Source organism: Eptatretus burgeri, chromosome 8 (assembly GCF_056783735.1).
Source record: "Eptatretus burgeri isolate ZD-2024b chromosome 8, Ebu_testis_v1, whole genome shotgun sequence".
Taxonomy (NCBI): domain Eukaryota; kingdom Metazoa; phylum Chordata; class Myxini; order Myxiniformes; family Myxinidae; genus Eptatretus; species Eptatretus burgeri.
The window spans coordinates 55,778,621-55,798,930 of record NC_140968.1 but is presented as its reverse complement, the minus strand read 5'-3'; the positions used below and the strand labels follow the sequence as shown (position 1 = coordinate 55,798,930).

Sequence of the window (20,310 nt, the reverse complement as noted above, 5' to 3'; positions counted from 1 at the left end):
CAAAAAAAAAACCAGAAGCAAAAAAAAACCGGAAGCAAAAGGGTCATAGCCAACGACACGGATTCCAAATTGCCAGGGGTATTGTGTTGTTGTTGTTGTTTCCTATTCTCTCATGTGCACGCGTTAAGTGTGAAGCTCACTGCGTTCGCTATAAATATTTATATTTATGTGTATGTGTATATATATATATATATATATATATATATATATATATATATATATATATATATATATCCTGTATATACAAAAATTCATGTCATTCTCCGACCTCAGACAAACGTTGTGACGTCACCGCCGCAATGTACATACTGTCTGCAGCTCCCGGAAGAGCCATCTCGCAGCGCATGACCAAGCTGTAATTGTCAGAAGTCAGATCAGGTATGGAAGTATGTACCAGAGCAGCGCGTCACTGCATCCACTTTGTGCCGGTACTCCAGGGGCCTCCTTCTGGCCATCCCCATCTCCTTGAGATGCCGATTAATCTGCTGTAGTCACGAGTTATGTTGTCGGCCCATTGGCCTCCTCCATTCGCGAGACTTCCTCACTGAGCAGGATCAGCGTCAGGAAAACGAAAAAAAATGTGAAAAAAATCTGGTGAGCAGGATTAGCGTCAGGAAAACGAGCCACATGTCCATACAGCCGCAGCTAATGCCCACGGACTAATATGTTAAAGGCAAAGCCGAGAAGTGAACGTATAATTCTTCTTACATTTGCTTCTTAAATATAACAAATTAGTCTTTTTGCGATGAAAAAATAAATATTACCTCAACATTACCTTCACAACAACACCTACACCGCCTATAACAGGATCTCATCTGAAAAAAAAAGAAATCCTCAACATTACCTTCACAACGACAACTACACTGCCAAGAACAGGATCTCATCTAAATAAATACCAGAAGCGAACGTAGTATTCTTCTTACATTCGCTTCTGACTTTACTTATAACTTGTTCACAACTACAAATGCAATTTCCGGTTACTTCGGCCTAGATTCGGGATCAGCGATCAAATAATGTAAATCACGATTAAAAATTATTTTTTGATGATGCGGGAGATATCTTAATTAAAATCAGTGGAGGAAATATACACCATGTCTGATATTTGGGTCTTTCATGTCTCCGACGATGCCTTTATCTCCCGGCATGCATCATTCCCCATGACAAAAACCGGAAACAAAAAAAAAACCAGAAGCAAAAAAAAAACGGAAGCAAAAGGGTCATAGCCAACGACACAGATTCCACATTGCCAGGGTATTGTGTTGTTGTTGTTTCCTATTCTCTCATGTGCACGCGTTGAGTAATATTCACAAGATAGAAATAAAATCCAATCGTGTTTCTACACCGCACAGCGTTTTAAAAAAAAAAAAACGGAAGCAAAAGGGTCATAGCCAACGACATGGATTCCAAATTGCCAGGAGTATTGTGTTGTTGTTGTTGTTGTTGTTTCTATTCTCTTATGTGCACGCGTTAAATATGAAGCTCACTGCGTTCGCTATAAAGATAACAAATCTCATTTGAGTCTCTCTCAGAAACTGCTCGTTGGACACAGTCCGACCAGCAATAGCCAAGGATTCTCCGAAGAGACATGTTACCAAAGGAATAACGTCACTCTCTCAGATCCCAGGTCAGAGTCCAAGTCTCACATCCGTAGAGCATGACTGGAAGCACCAAGGACCTGAAGACTTGGACTTTCATCCTCCTGCACAGGTACCAGCAGTGCCACACCCATGATCCAGTGAATCCATGACTCCCCAGGCTCAACCCAGACGTCTGTTGACCTCTGGCTCACAGCCAGCAGAGACATGAATATCATTGCCAAGGTAAGTGAATCTCTCCTTGACCTCAACATCCTCACCACAAAGAGGTACAGACAAATAGCAGCATCCAAGATGTCATTGAAAGCCTGGGTGTTAGTTTTGACCGAGGAAACCCGTAAGCCCAGTGGATCCAACTCCTCATTCAGTATCTTGACGGCCCGCAAAGGGACATCTAAAGTCTCAGGAAAGATGACTACATCATCTGCAAAATCAAGGTCAGAGATCTTGACATTCCCAAACGATGCACCACTGCTTGAGCTCTCTGACATCCTCCCCAGAATCCAGTCCATAAAAGCGCTGAAAAGTGAAGGGACCAGTACACACCCCTGACAAACTCGAGTAACAACTGGAAATGTCAGAGATGGTACCACCACACTTCACAGCACTCTCAGTACCAGAGTAGAGTTCAAACAACATATTGATCAGTTTTGATGGCACCCCACAAAGACCAAGAATCCTCCAGAGGGCATCCCGATTCACTGGATCAAATGCTTTACAGAGATCAACATAGGCTGAGCAGCTCCTGCTGAAACTCTCGTCTGTGTTCGGTGAGGACCTGAAGAACAAGGATACCGTCAATCGTTGACCTCTTTGGTGTAAAGCCTGACTGCTCTGGACGCTGGTGCTCAAGCAGATGGTGGTGAACCCTATCAAGAATTTTCCGAGGAAAGACCTTGTCCGGCACTGAGAGCAGTGTCACCCCTTGGTAGTTGTTGCAGTCCTGGCGATCACCCTTCCCTTTCCAGAGAGGGACAACAAGGCACCTCTTCCAGTCAGTTGGGATGATGCCTGTGTTCCAGGCAGAGTGCAGAACTGCATGCAATGACACAAGTACAGCCTTTCCAACAGCCTTGCGAAGTTCAGCATGGATGCCACAGATCCCAGGAGCTTTACCCATTTCAACCGTTTCACTGCAGCCTGTTTCCACAAAAGAAGGTGGATCACAGTTCTGTTGATTGGAGTGCCAGCAATAGGGATCCAACAATAGCTATAAAGACGTTCACACATTATGCACAGGAAAATCTCTTTTCGCTGTGGAGGAACTTTGGGAAGGGATTGAAACAGCAAAGCGCTTACCTTGTGAAAGCCTTCTTGGGTTGCTTTATGTACCTTCTTCAGCTGGAGGAGTGTGGGAGGTGTCAATTATTCATATAATTCTATCCACCTGCTTTTATTTGATTCGGTGAGAACTGATTGGCTATTCCCTCCATTCACAAATGAGAGATGTGGGTGGGTCTTTATTATTTATATATTGACTGGTTTTGACGTTTGCACATGGTACATGCTTGGGAGCCTCATTGGTATGCATTGCTGTCTGCGCTGTTGCTGATGATTCTCCAAAAAGCGATGAAACCGGTCCGGCAGCTGTGGCGTTGTGTAGCATTGGGATTCTCATGCATGAACGTCTTTATAGCTGTGGAGGAACTCTGAGTAGGGTTTGAAACAGAAAGCGCTTACCTTGTGTCAGCCTTCTTGGGTTGCTTTATACAGCTTCTTCGGCTAGAATAGTGTGGGAGGTGTGAATTTCTACGTGCAATACAAGGCTGGCCTTTCGGTATGCACACTCGCCCCCAAGCTGTCCAGCCTGGGTTTGAATCCCGACCCAGCTGTAAACTGGCATCCCAGTGTTTCACAGGCCGGTCAATTCATCAATGCATGTGCCTTCCTATGGATGGATGTTAAACTGGTTGTCCCTTCTGCCAGCATTAGTTTATGGAGGTTAAAGATCACACTCTTTGTCGGTCCTTTGCAGAGTCGGTGAGCTGTCACTGGCTCCCTGGCCAAAATTCCAAATTCCTACCATAACCTGAGTCGAACGTCAGGCCTGGCCAGCCTGTTCGTGAAAGACTTGGACCAAGCTTCTCCTGGCCAACCCCACAAGAACATGGGAATAATTGTTGCCGTTGAAGAAGATGTGTATACAATATGTATAAAACACTGGTGATGTCCTTATTCCTGTAAATTGATTGGATGAACTCAGATATGATTAATGGATTTATGATGTAGTACAGGCATGATGAACCAAATGACCTCCACATGTGTTAATGCTCATAGAGGAACGAACACGACAGAGGGTGACAATTAAAGTTGTTGAAGAAAAAGTCCTAAATTTTGTTTTTTAATTTTCGTCCAGGGGGACCTGTTGGACCATGATGTGGGGAACCCTAGTTCAAATCCCACATGCCTTTTGTGTTTATACCCTGTCCACTCATGTCCTGTCATTCAGTATATTGATGTTAAATTTATGTCTCCTGACGTTTTCGTCCTATATATGATGCATGTACAAGCTCCTCCACGAAACTCGGATCAATGTAAAAAATAAATTAATTTAAAAAAATCAATCTCACTCAAACTTCAGGCTTACTCATCATTTCTCATAAGCTTGGTGTTGCCTTAAGATCTTAAGGTCTTGAGGTCAAGCCCTTGTCCTACCGTTGAATTAACACCAACTGGGTTGACCCAGCCTTTCATCGTTCTGAGGTCGGTGAAATGAATACCAGCTTGCTGGTAACAGGGGACACTGCATCAGCGGCACAGCTGCATCCCCAGAAAATGATGCAGCCAAGCAGCCACAGGCTGCACACAAAGAAGTAAATGACATCATTTCTCATAATAAATAAATTTAGTAATTAAAGGCCAACAATATCACATGGCTGATCAAGTGATTGTGTGCTACTCTGAAGCAATTAAAAGTTACTGTTCTTGTCGGTAAAATAATCTTGCAGATGAGCACAGTGCTCCATTTTGGACAACTGCCGATTCCACAGAGAGACAATAAGAATAGAGCGAGAACAAGCTGTGGATGCACCTGTGAAAACGGGATAGTTATATAAAGCTCTCCTTTGACTGCCAATTGCAATCAAGACACCATTGGTATTGCATTGATGCTTTGATCTTATAGTGATCTAATGCTCGAGGAATTCGTAGAATATATCACTTGTTGGACAATTGGTGGCATCAGCATACTTTAACACAAGTTACATGATCAGTTGTAGACAATCAACACATGGTACAGGGATTTTGAACATGAGATTGCATCATCATGAGTCATATGTGATAAAAGAAATGCCAAACGGCTCAAGCAAGATTTGATTTAGCCTCAAGTTGTGACAAAAGGGACGCTCACCAATATTACTAAATATCAGGACATTATGGCCGGGTGCCTCGTATTGTTGCAGATATTTATTGACACGTTTGCAAGGTTTCCAGATATTCATTGTATGACAATGCCTTGAGCAAAATACCATCATGTTTAAAATCTTACGAGCAATATACATTGCCAAATACTATGTATATATATATATATATATATATATATATATATATATATATATATATATATATATATATATATATATATATATATATATATATATATATATATCCAGTGCTGCATATCAATATTCACCGCTTATTATAAGATGCAAATACTCATTGAAAATCCTCCAAGAATACAAGTTTATGTAAAGCATCAACACATTAATAGCATTCACGCCAGGCCTGCAATTTCATGAGACCAATTAAACTGGTTTTGCAGGTTTCCGATAGGCTGATACCCTGACAGGTACAACATTCGACAGTCTAAATTGGCAAACAATTCATTGCCACGATGTAGTTTAAACAGATGCCAAATGTAACAAAAGGAATAATACTATCCCTGGGAAAGGACTGAAAGGGTGGGATTACTCAACAATTAATTATAGCATTTAAATTAGCTTCACAAACGAATAAAACTTTGGTTGAATCACTCAAGGCTTTGTAATAAGTTGGTTTAAAACAAGACTTACAAAATAGTATAACACAAATTAAGCTTTCTTATGTATGCAAAGTTTTGCCAAAATCATATACACCATATAAAGGAAGGTTAACGTTGATGTTGAGTGCTCAATTGCCATACGTGCTCATTTTGGGTAATATTTGACATTTTACTATGATGGTCCATCTCTCTTGCTTGTGACACCAACAGCAACTTTGCATCACCCTGGCACAATGCGATGAGAATTCCCTGCTACCAGGATCATGGAAGGGACCATGCCGGGACAACGCGATGACAAATTCCTACCATCCGAATTGTGGGTGGCACCATTTCGAAACGATGGCAATCGATCCCTCAAGTAAAGTGGTTTGAGCACACTCTGATGTCAATCTCAAATAATTTAAGGTTTGTACATCATCCCTTACAAGTCCCTTCACTCATGTCATGGTGGCGGTTGTGTTGACTGTGCACAAGCTATAATCAGACAAACGGCCATTACTTGTGATTGCCAGGTACCAGCGAATTCACCATTTCTCCACGACGTTCTTAAACATTTGTGGCATCTCAAATGTACTGTTCCACCCCAACTTCCTGTTTTTCAAAACAGCCATGAAAGTCTTCAACGAAGGAAGCACATTTTGGAATCAGTAAGTTTTGCTCTGTGTGCCAGGAATTAGCAATGTTGACAGAATGTAAGATTTGCATCTCTATCTCTCAAGTGAATACATCTTCCTTTGATTTCTTGTCAAGTGGATCACCACAAATGTTGTATTGGACGACAGTTTTCAACATCAATACTGACCTTTTTGTACTGAGAGTCGCTGCTCAAGAGCTCAGAAGCACTTCGTGTTTCTACTGGATCTCTTGCAAAGGTATTTGTGGACACCTCGTGTACGTCGTACAGTGTACTTACGTCAGTCCCAAGCTTTTGCTTTGCCATAGAGAAGCATCTCAGTTATGCTTCGGCCGAGTTCTGGCACAGGAAAATTCCAGGCCGTCTCGTGCCGCGGAGTCAAGGCCCCTTCAGGAGGAAACCCTCACAAATAAAACGTCCTTTGTTCAAAGAGCATATGTGCACAAAGGCTTACAACCCGGTATTGTATCCAACTCGTTAAGCTGTGTCTTGGTAATTCCCCAGAAAGTAACCATTTATCTAGAACACAGCTGCAAATGTTGGAATCTCGTAACTAATAAAAAGAAGAGAAAGAAGTACACAAATAAGGAACAGAAAATTAGCTATCCCCTGTTCACAGCAAACTGAACGAATCATCAAAATTCCATTCTTATTCCCAATAACACATTGTACTTTAAAAAGAAATATTAATGTGCATGATTATCTGTGCAAAAACTTGGTCCTTTTTTTTAATCGGACGTTATCAAGGCCACCACTGAATAAGAATATACAAACATTGCATAGACAATACAATTATGCTTTTCCTTTGTATAAACAATCAGAGCACTTCCTACATTTCACTGGAATTGAAACGCTGTCAAGTTGCCTAAAGAATTTATATGTATATTATTCATGTAGCTGTTGTACATGTATAATACATTTAATATGATTTGGTCGTATTAAAAACAAAACCCTACCCTGGAAAATATCACTTTTATACCAAGAGAAGATCCAGACAATGATTGGCACAGGCAGCACAGATTGATTGTTTTCGGAAGGATCAGGGATTTAGGATTGGTTCTGTCTTCATGAAGTGTCTGTTTTGTGTCCTGATATGTGAACTGATTTTTGCTTCCATGGTTTCCCACCATCTCGCCTCCACTGAACGTATCGCTTCATCTTGAGCTCAGTCAGCAACATTTCAAAATGCTAAATTACCTGGAATTTGTGGTTACTCGTCTTACCTCTTATGCAGCCAAGCTTACAGTGCCTTCAGAAAGTATTCACACCCCTGGACTTTTGTCACATCGTGTTGTGTTACAGCCTGAATTTAAAATGGATCAAATTTTTAAAAATTGTCACAGATCTACACGAAACACCCCATAATGACAAAGTGAAAACGTGTTTTTAGAAATTTTAAAAATAAATTCAAAATAAAAAGCTGAAATGTCGCGTCAATAAGTATTCAACCGCCTGAGCCAATACTTTGGAGAAGTGCCTTTGGCAGCGATTACAGCTTCAAGTCTTCTTGGGTTCGTCTGTGTCAGCTTTGTACATCTGGATTTGGGGATTTTCTCCCATTCTTCCTTGCAGATTTGCTCAAGCTCTGTAAAGTTGGATGGGGAGTGTCGGTGAACAGCAATCTTCAAGTCTTTCCAAAGATTCTCAAAGGAATTTAAGTCTGGGCTTTGGCTGGGATACTCAAGGACGTTCACTTTCTTGTTCTAAAGCCATTCAAGTGTTTCTTTGGCTGTATGCTTGGGGTCATTGTTTTGTTGGAACGTAAATCTTCGCTGCAGTCAATGGTCTTTTGCACTCTGAAGCAGGTTCTCCTCAAGGATTTGCCTGTATTTGGCTCCATTCATTGTTCCCTCTATCCTTGCAAGTCTCCCAGTCCCTGCCGCTGAAAAGCATCTCCATAGGATGATGCTGCCACCACCATGCTTCACGGTAGGGATGGTGTTAGATGGGTGATGAGCTGTGCTCGGTTTCCGCCAGATGTAATGTTTCGGATTCAAGCCAAAGAGTTCAATTTTCGTCTCATCAGACCACAGTATATATTTGCCTCATGCTCTCAGTCTTTCACATGCTTTTTTGCAAACTCCAGGCATGCTGTCATATTCCTTTTCCTCAGGAGTGGCTACCGTTGGCCAAGTTAACATAAAGCCGAGATTTGTGAAGTGCTGCAGCGACTGCTGTCCTTCCAGCAGGTTCTCCCATCTCAGCCAAGGAATTCTGTAGTTCTGTTAGAGTGGTCATTGGGTTATTGGTCACCTCCCTGACTTTCTTTGTCTTTTGGAACATGTCTTTCAATCCTGACAAATCTCACACTCACTGTCTCTCCGAAAGGGCTATTTTGAACCCCCCCCCCCCATTTACTTTCTTAACAATTCTCTTGACGAAGTCCTTTCATTCAAGCTTCTGGGTCTCACGATCTGCCATGATCTTTCCTGGGAAAGCCACATCTCCAACCTGGCCTCCAGAGCCAGTTGCTGACTAGGAATCCCACATTGTGCAAAGTCAAAGTCCTTCCTCGGCCCACCTGAGCTCCTGACCACATACAAAGCTTTTGTCCACAGCTTGATGGAGTACTGCTATCCCCTCTTGTCTGGTGCTCCTGCCTCTCACCTTTCACGGCATCACGGTGTGGAAACCAAGGCATTTAGGATCATTGGCATCTCCCGCAATGAGGTTGAGTCTTTGGGCCTCTCACTCTTTCATCACAATCAGGTCGGTGGTCTTTCTGTCGTCTGCCGTCTCCTCTCTGGTGCCCCCCCCCTCCCCACTTTGTCTGTGATATGTCCCCAACATATTTCTGCAGGGCGCTCAAGGTCCATCAACAACTCCCTTCTGGTGAAACTACCAAAATCACGAATCACTGCTCACCTTCACTCTTTCATTCTTCTTTTTTCCCCCTTTGGAATAAACTCCCTCACTCTTCAATCCCATTCTTCCCTCCAGGTCTTCAAAACAGCTGTTCACCACCACCTCTTATCTTCCCCTATCCAAAACCACAATCTTTTCTACCCCTGTTAATCCACCCCAAACCCACCTCCTTCAAATTCCCTGCTTTCCTTCCCGAAAGTCCCTGTAATGTCCATCTTGTATACGCCGTGTTCCCCACCCCAACCCTCTCCCTTCCACAGATCTCCTAATGTCTGTTCCCCACTGTTTTGTCCTTCCCTCTCAAACCCCTCTTGTCTCATGCCTCCCTTGCTGGGCATTGTGTGTTAGCTCTCATACAAGCCTCAACAATGTATACAAAAAAAAAGATATTTCAGCTTTTCATTTTTAATTAATTTGCAAACATTTCTGAAAACATTTCTTCACTTTGTCATTATGAGGTAGTTTATGTAGATTGGTGACAAATAATTTAAAGTTAATCCATTTTAAATTCAGACTGTAACAAAGCAAAATGTGAAAAAAGTCGAGGGGTGTGAATACTTTCTGAAGGCACTGTACATTCGGAACCATCTACATATTGCACCCACTTCCCCCCCCCCCCCTAAAGAGGCATATATGCAAGAGAGGACTTTGTTTCGAACGAAGAGAACAAGTCGAGTTGAGATAAGGGTATGCGGGGTGACAAGTGCAACAAATCATATCCTCACCATCCTGGATGCGCACATGTGCTTCCCTGTCCATGCACTTCCCAAATGCCTATTGAATCACGATTATGAAAACAAGACACAGCATCTCCAGTCATAGTCCTCGAGTCCAAATGTTATGCTGCAATCTGGAGGGAGCAAGGAGAGCTATGATGATGCTTGTGACGTAAATACTCTAGTTTGAGGAGAGGATGGCTTGGGGAGGGGAAAGAGGGTATTCAGGTTTATGTGTAAATTTCCAAATATTGTGAATACATAATACGTACGTAGATAACACCCTTTAAGATGCGATTTTTGTCGAGTAATCAATCTTGTTCTCACATTGTGCAGTAAATTGTCAGCAAAAGTGCAGAAGTTCACATTTGTGCAAAACACGAGATAGTTTTAAATCACGATAAACTAACGTCACATAAAGTTTACGGATAGTTCAATTAGTTTGGGAATCGGATCATGCTTAAAAACCAATGAGGAATCTACTTTTGAATTTCTTTTTTTTTTTTTTTCTTTTTCTTTTCATCTCAAGTCCTTTTAGTGTAAAGACTTCAGATTGCATCTGACGAACTCTGAGAACAATTTCATTTTTTTTTTTAGAGCATTGTATGCTCGGCCTATGTTGGTTGACAAGTTTGGTCCGAGAAGCCCAACATTACAACAGGTCCATAAAAAAAACGAGAAATGTTGGTATGCATTCGACAACAGGTACGAATACTGAATGTTGTTCGATACATGCTCTTGGGTTTCTGAAGATCATAGTTCAAAATTTCATAGCAAATTGTCCAGAGAATCAGAACTTACAGCACCTACATCATGAAGAGGATGTCAGCGTGAATAATATTGCGACATCCACATTGTGTAGCTTTCATGCAGGCAAAATAATAAGTAAGCAGAGTGCCGTGTTGAATGATTTGGAGCTTCAATGCAACAGGCAGCAGGGTCCAGCTGTCTTGCCACTCTCATTAATGGCCTGAAGGTAGCGCAAAGCCTGATAACATATGGCTCGAAGAGAGTGCTGGAGGCCTGGGCAAGACCAGGGTCGGTCTGATGGGTGACTGCTCGTTGGAACAGGCCAGATTAGTAAGAGCCATGGCAGCATGCAGCTCTCGAAGTCTCCGTAGCTCATCACGGCTTGCCGACAACGTCACGGCACTGCAAAGGCAATACAGCTGACATAACTGGTTTTGTAAAGGTAGCTCAGTATAGATGCAATCATCTCGAGTCCTCTTTCCCAAAGCAGATCGAGAGCTCAATCGTGCACCTGCTATCCTACGTCATTTTGTGCTTCCCTCAACATTTACCTATGTGCCTTTCATTCCTAGATCTCACCAAACAGTGCCGTTCATTGTTGCATTGTATCTTCCTGCTTATTAGTTTCCATCTGGTTTCACCGGAGGGGAATATAGGTTGCTCTCTGTCTGTCTATCCGTCCCACCTGCGTTTTTTCCGACTTTTCTTCCCATACCTGTTAACATATTCAACTGAAACTGGGGACATGGCTTTATTATGATAAGTTACAGAACAAGTTCGAGTTTCAGGGTGTTTCCTCAATTTTTCATAGTTATGCCCTTTTTGGACTTACAAAATATCATACCGGTAGGGGACATGTATTGCAAAGCAATTCTCACTCTTGTTCCTTCTTTATATCTTCAATCACCCCTTCCATTAAGCCACCTCCTCCATTAAGCCACCTCCTCAAATAATAAGAGCAGCCCAGTTCGTTGTGCCTTCTTCTAATTATCCCATTCCAGTTTCTCTTTTCCTGAAAAAAAAGACTTCTTTTTAGTCTTCTTTCCCTTACAACTATTATTTTCTTTCCAGTTCTCCATCATAAATACCTGTGAAAGCTCTCCATCTCAGATACAAAGAAGCTGCAATGTCACACACACACACAAAGAGCCTTGGTTTTCTGCAAAAAAAGGCCTGTTGCCCCCCTTTATCATCATAGATATCTAATACTAACTATAACGACACTCGATAAAGCGCACACCTCCTCCAGGCTGAACAGTTTACGTTTTGTATCCCACTGATGGGCCGGATCTGGATCCGGACCTGAACCAAAATCGAATCGGCTTGTTCTTGTCACCTAACCAACTCATTCACCTCGTTTTGTCATAACTCATCCAAAACCTTTTGAAATATCGTGCTATATATCATTTTAGCCCCATCTCTCAAGGGTGAAGAATCACTTTCATAATATAATTAAAAAAGAATTCTCGTAAGCAGATCCGGATTTGCATCTTCACCAAAATCGAGTGGATTCAACCTCGTCACATCCGTAACCTGTCACCAAGTTTCGGCTGGATCTGTCCATTACTTTGTGTGATATCATGTGATATATCGTTTTTAGCCATATCACTCAATGGTGAAGAATCACTCAAAAAAAATTTCGGATCCACATCTGTCTTCACCAAAATCTAATCAATTTGTCCTTGTCACACACCCAACCTGTCCACCAAATTATGTCCGATACATCCATAACATTTTTGAGATATCCTGCTCATAGACAAACAAACAAAGAATAAAGATGTCATGCAGAGCACAATACTTGCGAAATTCCTAAAGCAAATTTGACCTTAAATATAATTATAATTGGTGGTTGAATTCAGTGACCAAATATCAAAATCCTCTTCAAATTTCAAGTCAATTGGATGAAAATTTAAGATTTTATTAAATTTGACCTCAGTTGTTAAGCATTTGACCTCAAAATCAATAGGCTTCTTCCTTATGACCAACTCCACCATTTGGTGAAGTTTCATGAAGATCGGTTTAAAATTGTGATATGCAGGTGATTGACATACAAACAAACAAAAAGAACAAGAGCGAGAATATATGTCCCCGACCGAGGTGATATTTTCCAAGTGCAAAACTTGATGAGACTCACTGAAACTGGAATTTCTTCTGTAACTTATCATAATAAAGCCATGTACCAAGTTTCAGTGGAATATGTTAAAGGGTATGGGAAGAAGTCTGAAAAACCACAGGTGGGATGCACGGACAGATTAGACCGTGAGCAAACCTATTGTCCCCTCCGGTGAAACCGGGAGGGGACTAATAACACACACGACCAACCAATATCCTTGAAAAATCTTTGATTTTCACAAGTAACAGACAAACAAACAGGGGTTAAAACATAACCTCCGTCCACCTTTGGTGGCGGAGCTAAAAGAAAGAAAGAAAGAAACATGTCACAATCAGTGAATATTCTAAGAGCAGTCTCATGAAAGAATCTATGGAGTTTTGAAATTATTATTATGATTTTTTGTTTAAGGGAAAGGAATCACTTATCTCGTAACACCTTGCATCCGTGGTTGGCAAACAGAAAACATTTCGATCAAGCATAATAACCACACTGTTATACAGGGTGCCCCACAGAAAACCAGGAAATTTGTGATTTTGAGATTTATTTTGCCGTATTTTACTATATCAATAAACTAACATCTATCTATAATTCCAGCAATGTGTGTGTGTGTGTGTGTGTGTGTGTGTGTGTGTGTGTGTGTGTGTGTGTGTGTGTGTGTGTGTGTGTGTGTGTGTGTGTGTGTGTGTGTGTGTGTGTGTGTGTGTGTGTGTGTGTGTGTGTGTGTGTGTGTGTGTGTGTGTGTGTGTGTGTGTGTGTGTGTGTGTGTGTGTGAACGCTGTTTCTTGACAACCACTGGTCCGATCTGATTGAAACTTGCCAAATATATTGCTGGGGACCTGAGGACGTGCCTTTTCAAGGTTTGATATTAATCGGACGAGTGCCTCCCAAGTTATGGCCATTTATTTACCAACCAATGACAAGACACGTTGTTGCATGGGCATGGCCGATGGGGGAAGGGAAGCTCAGCCGCGCTCCCCATTACTGTTTACAACGTACGGGCTTCCGGAGAGTGATGACTTCGTGTATTCTAATAATTTCTCGATTTCTTATGCGCATTTATAGATAAACACAATGCCCCAAGTTACGATCGTTTTCATATTAGACGGTGCATACATTTCGGGAACATCACAGTGAGCAGGTATGCTCCAAACCAGGAAGTAAATTTTTTTCTCTCTTCTCTTCTCTTTTTGTTTTTCCTTGCGACGACATTGCGAAAAGGCAAAATACGTTGGCGCTAATTGAATAATTGGCCATTAAAACTAAATTGTGAATAATCGTAACTGTGATATGCGAACTTCCGGGCCACGCACGTACGGGCACAAGAGAGCGAAGAAATGGCCTGTGTGGTTGTTGTTTCTTGCTCGCGGTTCGAATATTTATTTTTTTTATTTATTTTTTACGGGCACGCACGAGTATAAATAAAGTGTATCTTTGTTTTACACTACATCTAAGTTTGCTTTTGTTTTGTTGAAAATAAAGTGTATCTTTGTTTTACACTACATCTAAGTTTGCATTTGTTTTGTTTGAAAATAAAGTGTATCTTTGTTTTACACTAGATCTAAGTTTGCTTTTGTTTTGTTTTAAATAAACTGTACCAAATTTCCTGGTTTTCTGTGGGGCACCCTGTAGTTTAGAATCTGAGCTAAAAGCCACCTCTCCATTTCAAGATGTGAAAGATGCCAATGTGTCAGAGAATTGAGACACATAGGACAATTATGCAGGAAGAGATTCCTGCTTGAAGCAGCGCCAGATTTAGGACTGGAGGCCCATGGGCAGTGATTGGTCATCCTATGACAATAGTTCTCACTCTTCCCAACCAACTACAATTTGGATTTCTGAGCATAACACAAGTTTTTATCATCAAGAACACAAATCTGCATCACATAACTATTTTATTGAGTATTTTAGAATATATGCATGCAGATAGAGAAAAACAGTTTTCTGGAATCCCCGATATCGTGGAGGCCCCGAGGAGGCAACTGTGGAGGCAACTATCCAGTCTACCGTTCCCTAAATCTGGCGCTGACTTGAAGTGACATGAGATGAGACTAATTGTCCATTACTTGCTTCAAATGCTTCACCATCACGTTTACGTGTCTCTTGTTCAGTGGCTTACCTTGGAGGTAAAGCATCCCACAGAACAGATGAACCTGTAAAATAAATTCACATTAGAAATCCAACAAGTTCTCTGCCACAGCCACATTTACACAAATGATGGGAAACAGGTTAATGGGTGCGACAAGGTGGTGGACTTCATATCAATCACGGTCTTTAACAACAATGCTTTCTCTTATTTGTAGACCTTTCAAGGACAGGAAGAGAATGACATACAAATGCACAAGAATAAGGTTTGCTGCTTTACTTTACCGATGGAAATTTGACTCTAATGTCTGCTCAGGATGGAGTTTTGAATGCTCTCATCTATAATGTCACGCGGAAGGTAAACTGATCATGGTACAGTTTAAAGAAGATAGACTTTTGGGCCGGCTCCAAGGATTCATCAACACTGGATGAAGCCCCTTCGATTCCTCCCTCCTCCCTTCTCACATCCTTGTCCTACATCATTGAGTGAAGGTTGAAGGAGATTATTAAAACAATAACGAACCAACTCTTTATTATGGTAAGTCTTGACGAAAAGATCATTGTGACAGGGTGCTTTACATTGCTTACCACAGTGTCACAGAATGATTTCTAGGAAGAAATGTGGCACTTTGCCTCCAGGTGATGTCTATATCTTTTTCCCGCCCTTTAAAAGCTGCACGAGACAAAATAGAGTCCAGTTGTTGCATTGTATCAGAGAACGAGTGCTGTGTGTCTGAAGGGCACAACATCAGGGGGAATTTATGTATTACACATGCACAAGGGAGGGTGGGAGTAAGGGAGGGGGGAGCAGTTTGCACTGGGGTGTATAGGTGCTTTTGAGAAGGTAAGGAGGAAGGTTTGGCAGGTTAGCATATGCACGAATCACAATAATTGATATCATCTCATCATCTCATGTACCATACTCTTCACATCGTGTTGGTGCTGCTAAAGCAGTTTCTTGGCAAGCGTTATACTGGGTGGTTTGCCATTGCCTTCCCAGGAGTCAACCAGGGTAAGAATTTCTGATTTGGCCAGGATGCTGGCGATAACTCGACCACTCTCTGTGAAGGAGACCGGCAGACGGGATGGCCAGGTTAACCTCCATCCGAGGGACGGCACACACATTGATGCCTCACCCTCCCAGGATTGGGATTCACACCCAAGCTGGACAGCACATGAGCAAGTCCAGTACCTCCAATACCTCTAAGCTATCCTGCCAGCCAAATTAATTGATAGAAAACATATCTAAATATAAACACATTGCTACCAGGTAATGCTAGCAGACAAAACACTTAGCTTATAACATCCATTTGAGTGATGGCTCGGTATGTGTTGCAACACCCTGTCCATATAACACCAATCCAACAGTTTGTAGTCGAGTTGAGAATTGAACCAAAGCTTGACATCTCAGAGGTAATTGTGCAATGTCTGTGCCATCCGACCGGAGAGCGTTTGGGCAATGAGCAGATAAAATACTCAGGTTGATGTGATATAACATGGAGGAGTATCAGCTTCGAGTGTGTGGTTCACTTACGAGGTTGAATGATGTAACTCTGCAAATATCGGTATTGATCTATCCCACTCACAGCAAACAGCCACACAATTATCCAAATGTGAAACAGAAGTAAAATTTCCATATATCAGAATTGCTAGATCTGGTAATTGTTGAATGGGTATCCTTTACACCCTTTAAGGGAGAGAATACACCAATAAACGGTCAATGGAACAAACAAATTTTCTCAAAGGTGGACATTTTCGGTTTACAAGTGACCCCCATACATCACATGTGTAAATCACATGATTGGATATCAGTCATTACCATGTCACTCTGATGACTGGAGATTTGTCAGGGCAGGCCAGATTAGACCTATGACTTGCTCCAGGTACCATGTAAACCTGTACTAGCCTGTATCATGGTCGGATTGTCGGCGACTAAACCATCTCCCCCACCAGGTTTCCTAGTGAGGAGGGTGTATGGATATGGACACCGAGCAGGACTAAAAACAAAACCTGTCAAAAGGCGGAGGAGCTCCTTGTGAGCCAACAGCCATCGATATCTGCTGCCAAACTGTGTCTGCGGACGTCCTCCTGCAGTTTGATTACTTTTTCGAGGAGGTTGGTATCAGGATTTGCACTCCGGCCACCGTAAAATACTTCATTCCACAAAACCCATAAACACAAAGAAACCTGAAAACCCACTCCATGGGAGGACCTCCTGGGATTTGCAGCCCTTTGCAGGCAGCTCACCAGATGACGGGATTGGGGAAAACCCACCGGGACCCCCATTCCTAAATGACAGGAGGAAAAGCATGGGGCTCCTGGGTTATATTGTGGTAGTATGTGTCGGGGTGGTGCTGAGGTGTCGTCCACCAGACGGCGGTCTCCTCGGGTTAAACCGAGGCGGTCCTTTCGGGTGGGTGCCTGGAATGTCCTATCCCAAAGAGAGGATTATCACCTGTCTCTGCACTCACCTGAGCTCCAGTGTTTGAACATCGGTATTGCTGCACTCTCTGAGGTTCAGAGACAAGACAGTGGTGAGATCATGGCGGGTGGTTACACCTACTACTGGTCTGGTCGCTTTGATAGATGCCATGCCGAAAATGTTCATGTAGCTGTATCCAATAAGCTGACTCCCATGATAATTGAGGCAACACCGGTCAATGAGTGTTTTATGAGACTAAGAATTCGTCACTCCTTGGGTGTCGTTTCCCTGGTCACTGTATATGCTCTGACTAAGGCGAGTGATCTAACCGCGAAGGATGCATTCTATGCAGCGCTTGAGCTTGTGGTTGATCAGTGCTCCAGGTGAGATACACTTCTAGTCTTGGGCGATTTCAATGCATTGACTGTCAATGATAGGGATGGTTATGAGACATGTGTTGGTCCCCATGGTTATGGAACTATGAACCAGAATAGCACGAAGTTCCTTGATTTTGCAAGAAGTCATGGACTTAGAGCGGCTGGTTCATGGTTTCTCTGCCCACAAGCTCATTGCTGGATTTGGTATTCCAACGCTTGTGGGATGGCAAAGGAGATTGACCATGTGCTTGTTGATGGTCACTGGAGGATGTTCCATAACTCCAGTGTCTACCGGAGTGTGCTGTTCCTCAATGCCAACCACAGGCTTGTTGTTGCAACTCTGACATTGCAGCTTATATCTGGGAGAATGGTACTCTCCGAGTCTAGACTGGATGATGGCAAGCTCGTGGATGAGAGGGTTGCTGAGGAGTTTACGAACAGCCTGAGTGGTGATTTGGGGGTTCTGGCTGCTTTGGGGAATCCTGAAGAGTTGTGGAGTGTTTTCAAGATCACCATCTTTAATGTTGCCGGTGGATGTCTTGGAATTCAACGTTGGGTGAAGAAGAATTTTGTCTCTCAAGAAACACTGGATACCATTGACGAGAGTCACATGGCCAGGTTTAATGGCAGAGCTGAGCTGTTCAGAGAGTTCAGGCGTAAAATTGGATGAGCACTGAGGGCGGACAAGGAGGCCTATGTGCGAGGAATCTGTGAGGGGGGTCGAACATCACCTGTAGTGAAGTGATTCTCAACCTGCTTACAGGGGAGTTTTAGCATTGCGTTCCTCCAAACCCATCCCTTGATGGACTGCAGTTAGAACAGAGGGTGGTTGGCTCTTGCTAGAGGGGTCCGAAGTGAAGGCCCGCTGGGCCGGTTACTTTGAGTGGCTGTATCATGCTGACTCACCAGCTGTCGAGTTGGATGTCAGGGGTGTTGCTGTTCCTATTGCGGACCCTCCAATCAACTGTGAACCACCATTGTTTGTGGAAACACAGGCTGCATTGAACCAGTTGAAATAGGGTAAAGCTCCTGGGATCTGTGGCATCCATGCTGAATTTCTCTAGACTGGTGGAAATGTTCTACTCATGTGCTCTGTTTTGAATACAGGTGTAATCCCAACTGACTGGAAGAGGAGCCTTGTTGTCCCTCTCTGGAAAGGGAAGGGTGATCGCCAGAACTGCAACAACTACCAAGGGGTGACACTGCTCTCAGTGCCAGACAAGGTCTTTGCTCAGATAATTCTTGATTGGGTTTTCCACCATCTGCTTGAGTACCAGTGTCCAGAACAGTCAGGCTTTACATCAAAGAGGTCAATGATTGAGCATATCCTTGCTCTTTGGGTCCCCACTGAACACAGACGATACTTTCGGAAGGGGCTGCTTGCAGCCGCTGTTGATCTCTGCAAAGTGTTCAATTCAGTGAATCAGGATGCCCTCTGGAGGATTCTCGGTCTTCGTGGGGTGCCACCAAAACGGATCAATCTGATGTCTGAACTATACTCTGGTACGGTGAGTGCTGTGAGATGTGGTGGTATCATCTCTGACTTATTTACAGTTGTTACTGGAGTTCGTCAGGGGTGTGTATTTTCCCCCACACTTTTCAACGCTTGTATGGAATGGATTCTGCGGAGGATTTCAGAGAGATCAAACTGCATTGCATCGTTTAGGAATGTCAAGATTTTTGACCTTGATTTCGTAGATGATGCAGTCATCTTTGCTTCGACTATGGATATCCTTTTGGGGCCCTCGTGGATCTGAATGAGAATCAGAGCCGCTGGAATTACGCATTTCCTGGGTCAAAACTAAGATCCAAGCTTTCAATGACATATTGGATGCTGCTGTCCTGTCTGTACCTGTTTGTGGTGAGGATGTTGATGTCACAGAGAGATTCACTTTCCTTGGCAGTGATATTCATGTCTCTGTTGGCTGTGAGCCAGAAGTCAATAGACATCTGGGTCGGGCTTGGGGAGTCATGGATTCCCTGGAACATGGGGTCTGGCGCTGTTGGTACCTATGCAGGAGAACAAAAGTCCGAGTCTTCAAGTCATTGGTGCTTCCAGTCTTGCTGTATGGATGTGAGACTTGTACTCTGACCAGGGATCTGAGATGGAGACTTAATCCTTCGGTACCAGGTCTCTTCGGAGAATCCTTTGCTATCGCTGGTCAGACTTTTTGTCCAACAAGTGGTTGTTGAGAGAGACCGAGATGAGATTTGTTATCTGTATAGTCCGTGAGCATCAGCTACAGCTGTACAGACATGTGGCTCGTTTTCCTGACACTGATCCTACTCACCAGATTCTCTCAGCGAGGGAGTCTCATGAGTGGAGGAGGTCAATGGGCCGACCATGTGCCTCGTGGTTGCAGCAGGTTGATCGGCATCACAAGGAGATGGGGATGGGCCAGGCATCTGCCTGGGGGATGTCTAGACGGAGGCCCCTGAAGCACTGGCAGAAAGTGGATGCAGCGATGCGTTTCTCCGGTGCATGCTCCCATACCTGACCTGACCTGATTAACATACATTTGTTCATTACTCATGGTTTACCTTTTATGACAGTGTGATTAATTTTATTAGTGGGCTTCAGGGAATTGATTTTAAGAGTTGATAAATATAAATAAATAGGCTTACCACATCGCAACCCAAATTAAGTGCCATGAACGTGTCACCATCGTTGAGTATATTTTAGAAACCCTGGACCACGATTGTAGGCCTGCTCAAGGATGTGGACCCCTTAAGCCTCACCCACCATGGATCATGATGATATGAAAATAAATTCATTT

General features: G+C 43.0%; 1 protein-coding gene across 1 annotated transcript in view; it reads right to left on the bottom strand.

The window, feature by feature from the left end:
• Window positions 1-5,002: 5,002 nt before the first annotated feature.
• The window catches only part of LOC147021789 (homeobox protein Mohawk-like), a 94,551-nt gene continuing 79,243 nt past the window's right edge, over window positions 5,003-20,310 (bottom strand). Inside the window, exons 6-7 of the mRNA XM_085892157.1 lie at window positions 14,769-14,802; window positions 5,003-10,941 (exon numbers count right to left, since the gene is read on the bottom strand). Coding sequence (XP_085748283.1) covers window positions 10,752-10,941; window positions 14,769-14,802 — 224 coding nt within the window. The 3' untranslated portion in view covers window positions 5,003-10,751. The remainder of the gene's footprint in view (window positions 10,942-14,768; window positions 14,803-20,310) is intronic.